Source organism: Trachurus japonicus, chromosome 13, assembly GCF_045865225.1.
Source record: "Trachurus japonicus isolate A0001 chromosome 13, Traja_1.0".
NCBI lineage: Eukaryota > Metazoa > Chordata > Actinopteri > Carangiformes > Carangidae > Trachurus > Trachurus japonicus.
In genome coordinates, this window is record NC_140919.1 from 2,184,898 (window position 1) to 2,189,906 (window position 5,009).

At 48.0% G+C, this 5,009-nt stretch overlaps 1 protein-coding gene across 1 annotated transcript; it reads left to right on the forward strand.

Moving 5' to 3' along the window:
* The first annotated feature begins 730 nt into the window (after positions 1-730).
* On the forward strand, positions 731-4,760 carry LOC146975243 (NLR family CARD domain-containing protein 3-like). The gene is made up of 3 exons (XM_085794678.1): positions 731-740; positions 2,665-4,468; positions 4,583-4,760. Exons 1-3 carry the CDS (start codon positions 731-733, stop codon positions 4,758-4,760), a joined length of 1,992 nt encoding a protein of 663 aa, XP_085650804.1.
* The last annotated feature ends 249 nt before the right edge of the window (positions 4,761-5,009 follow it).

Sequence of the window (5,009 nt, forward strand, 5' to 3'; positions counted from 1 at the left end):
ATCCCCGTTCTTCTTCCATACAAGCACTAATGGGGAAGCCCACTCACTGTTGGACTTGCGAATGATCTCACGTTCCTCCATCTCAACCTGTCGGAGCTTGTGATATTCCCCTGGTGGAACATGCCAGTACGGGAGTCTGAACGGTTGCTGGTCGGACAAATGGATGCGATGGACAAAATCGTTAGCCATTCCACAATCAAGCTTGCTCCTTGAGAAAATGTCCTCATACTTTTGTATCAGTTGCAACAGTTGTGACTTCCAGTGGTCTGTCACCTCACATGAATCAATATCCAGATCATCCAATCCCAGATTACACAAACTGTCACGAAAACTGAAACCTGGTGGAGGATTTGAGCTGTGGGTTGATTCACCACATACTGTCTGGTTCTGCATTCTGACCTCTGCAGTTGATGTTTGCTCAGGGGCCACATCCAAATCCTCAATAGCAATGCAGGAGGACACATCCAACACTTCCATCTTCAGGTTGTGAATGGATTTGGGCCTTACTTTTGTTCCACCACAGCCGACAAGCACAACATCAGGATGGGCAGAGTTGGTCTCTGATGCTGAACCAACATTCTTAAGCATCTGTTCAGCTTCTTCACTAATGGTGCAAGCCATGGAGCCCGTGTCTAGCAGAGCTTGTAATGTCAGTTTATCATCCACCTGTGCACTGGCATAGAATAGACTGTCAGATTTATTGAGCTGGGTTATGTTCTGGAACAATACAATGGCACCAGGTAGAGCAGATGTTAGGCTTTCTGCGTACACTGACTGCATATCTTCACTAAAATTGAGGGTCTCGTCAAAGTCACTCACACTGTCCCCTCCCATGCGTGAGTGATATAGTTTCCCTGATCAGGTGAGTTGCTGCCCTGCTGAGGAGCAGTGACTTGGGGGCAATCTTTTCGTCTATGTCCTTGTCCTAAGCAGCTCAAACATCTCCGTTCTCTCATGCAGTGTGCTCGTGTTGAGTGGGAGCTGTTACCACAAACTCTGCATGGGCCAAACTGAGCTGGTGGGATGAACTGAGGTCTAGCAGCAGGGGCAGACTGGTTGGCACACTCTAACACTCTCTCTAGCATATTTAACACACGTTCCAGGGCACCTGAAGCAGCTGCTTCATTTGACTTGACAGCTACAACTGCATTCAACTGACACTGATATGAAGCAGAGAAGAAGAGCCAATCAGTGGAGGAGCAGCTGGAGACATGATGGACATGTGAGCTGCTGTGCAGATGAATGATGTGTGTTTCCTCTGCAGGTGAAGCTACAAAGTGTGTGTGAGCTGATGTGGATGTGAGCTCAGCAGCATGGATCAGTGTGAGGACAGAGAGAAGGGAGCCCCTCCCTCTAAAACCACTCTGTGTGGGGGACGTCAGAGCCAGACCACAGGTCAAAGGTCAGATGAGCATCTCTAACTGTCCATAACTCAGATCACTGCTCCATCATTATTCACACTCAAAGCTCTGTGTGTGTTGTGTTCAAGGCCAAAGCAGCAGCACAAGCCACAGTCTGCTGGACCTGGACCTGGACCTGGACCTGGACCTGGACCTGGACCTGGACCTGGACCTGGATCCAGTGATAAGTCCATTGGTCGTTGTCAGTTTAACGAGAGGCGATCTTTATTTGAAAGGTCAGAATTTAAAACAGTCAGAAAGACTTTGCTCTCTCAAAGTCAGTTGTTGTGTTTATTGAAAGATTGAAGATATTTGTCATCAGTTTTTCTCCAACATTCACATTTATCAGTTGTGTTGTTGTTTCAGGATCCAGCAGCAGAGAACAGACTCTCCTGAACCCAGCTGTCTGTCTTTAAAGAGCAACTGGTCAGTGGACTGGATAGATAACTTTAAAGGAGGACGTGGATCAGCTGATCAGATGTAAGCTGTAACTGACAGTCAGAACCAGTTTGTACGACGTGTTGTTGGACCAGGTCTGAAACCAAAGTGTGTCTGTCTGTTGTGAACGTCCTCAGGGGACATATAAAGTCCATCTTGTATTATCTCTCTGTACTGATGTTGACTTGACACTGATTCCTCCACAGAGTGGACCAGGAGAGCTCAGAGGTTCCCAGTGGTCAGTCTGCCCAGCAGCATCAAACACACCTGGACTCCATATTTATGGTGAGGACATGTCCAACAGCTGCTGTTACATCTGTTGTGTTCACCATCATCTCCATGCTGCACTTTGACACCAGTGGATTGTCAGTCTGTCCAACATGGATCTGATGTTTGGCTCCATGGTTTTAGTTTGATGCTGTCACTCATAGAGTTTCTGTTCCAGCTGCTGGAGGAGAACATGGTCACTTTTGTCAAGAACGAGCTGAAGAAGATCCACAAGGCTCTGAGTCCAGATTACCCAGAATGCTCAGGGAGTCAGAGGGAGGATGAGGAGGTGTTGGACGGTGAGGATGAAGAGCAGAGGAGGAGCAGCAGAGAGGCATTAGTGAAGATCACAGTGAACTTCCTGAGCAGGATGAAGCAGGAGGAGCTGGCTGAGCGTCTGCAGAGCAGTAAGAGGATTTCTCTAAAGATTCAACATGATGGACAAATGAGACGTTCACCGACATCAACACATGGAGGGAAACATGTTCATATAGTCGCTATTTAGAGGAATTAAAATGTTATATTTTCATTATGAATTTTACTGTTTTTGTTTATTCAGGAACTCCTGGTCCAGAGTGTGGACGTAAACTCAAATCTGTCCTGAAGGAGAAGTTCCAGTGTGTGTTTGAGGGGATCTCTCAAGCAGGAAACCCAACCCTTCTGAACCAGATCTACACAGAGCTCTACATCACAGAGGGAAGGGCTGGAGGGGTCAATGATGAACATGAGGTCAGACAGATTGAAACAGCATCCAGGAAAGCAGACAGACCAGAAACAACCATCAGACAAGAAGACATCTTTAAAGCCCCACCTGGAAGAGACGGACCAATCAGAAGAGTGATGACAAAGGGAGTGGCTGGCATTGGGAAAACAGTCTTAACACAGAAGTTCACTCTGGACTGGGCTGAAGACAAAACCAACCAGGACATACACTTCACATTTCCCTTCACCTTCAGAGAGCTGAATGTGCTGACAGAGAAAAAGTTGAGCTTGGTGGAACTTGTTCATCACTTCTTCTCTGAAACCAAAGAAGCAGGAATCTGCAGGTTTGATCAGTTCCAGGTCGTCTTCATCTTTGACGGTCTGGACGAGTGTCGACTTCCTCTGGACTTCCACAACACTGAGATCCTGACTGATGTGACAGAGTCCACCTCAGTCAACGTGCTGCTGACCAACCTCATCAGGGGGAACCTGCTTCCCTCTGCTCGCCTCTGGATAACCACACGACCTGCAGCAGCCAATCAGATCCCTCCTCAGTGTGTTGACATGGTGACAGAGGTCAGAGGGTTCACTGACCCACAGAAGGAGGAGTACTTCAGGAAGAGGTTCAGAGATAAGGAGCAGGCCAGAAAGATCATCTCCCACATCAAGACATCACGAAGCCTCCACATCATGTGCCACATCCCAGTCTTCTGCTGGATCACTGCTACAGTTCTGGAGGAGCTGTTGGAGACCAGAGAGGGAGGAGAGCTGCCCAAGACCCTGACTGAGATGTACATTCACTTCCTGGTGGTTCATGTAAAACTGAAGAAGGTCAAGTATGATGGAGGAGCTGAGACAGATCCACACTGGAGTCCAGAGAGCAGGAAGATGATTGAGTCTCTGGGAAAACTGGCTTTTGAGCAGCTGCAGAAAGGAAACCTGATCTTCTATGAATCAGACCTGACAGAGTGTGGCATCGATATCAGAGCAGCCTCAGTTTACTCAGGAGTGTTCACACAGATCTTTAAAGAGGAGAGAGGCCTGTACCAGGACAAGGTGTTCTGCTTCGTCCATCTGAGTGTTCAGGAGTTTCTGGCTGCTCTTCATGTCCATCTGACCTTCTTCAACTCTGGACTCAACCTGATGTCACAACAACAAACAACCTCCAAGAAGACTGAAGCAACAGGAGTCAAATCTGCAGAGACAAACTTCTACCAGGGCGCTGTGGACGAGGCCTTACAGAGTCCAAATGGACACCTGGACTTGTTCCTCCGCTTCCTCCTGGGTCTTTCACTGGAGACCAATCAGAATCTCCTACGAGGTCTGATGACACTGACAGGAAGTGACTCACGGTCCAATCAGGAAACAGTTCAGTACATCAAGAAGAAGATTGAAGAGACTCCCTCTGCAGAGAAAAGCATCAACCTGTTCCACTGTCTGAATGAACTGAATGATCGTTCTCTAGTGGAGCAGATCCAACAGTCCCTGAGATCAGGACGTCTCTCCACAGATGAACTGTCTCCTGCTCAATGGTCGGCTCTGGTCTTCATCTTACTGTCATCAGAAGAAGATCTGGACGAGTTTGACCTGAAGAAATACTCTGCTTCAGAGGAGGCTCTTCTGAGGCTGCTGCCAGTGGTCAAAGCCTCTAACAAAGCTCTGTAAGTGTAGAGATAGTTGGATGTATTCATCATTATATAAAAACACTTTTGTTTTTGCAACAGGTCAGATAATAAACTAATTTCTTCTTTAATTCCTCATGATCATCTCTTCAGACTGAGCGGCTGTAACCTCTCAGAGAGAAGCTGTGAAGCTCTGTCCTCAGTCCTCAGCTCCCAGTCCTCTAGTCTGAGACACCTGGACCTGAACACCAACAACCTGCAGGACTCAGGAGTGAAGCTGCTGTCTGGTGGACTGGAGAGTCCACACTGTAGACTGGAGACTCTCAGGTGAGGATCCATCCAGCTGTTTATCTGATGCCACTTGAACACAGCAGCAGGTGTTGACAGAGGGTTCCTGTGTGTTGTTGTGTGTGTTCAGTCTGTCAGGATGTCTGGTCACAGAGGAAGGCTGTGCTTCTCTGGCCTCAGGTCTGAGCTCCAACCCCTCCCATCTGAGAGAGCTGGACCTGAGCTACAATCATCCAGGAGCCTCAGGAGTGGAGCTGCTGTCTGCTGGACTGGAGGATCCAGATTGGAGACT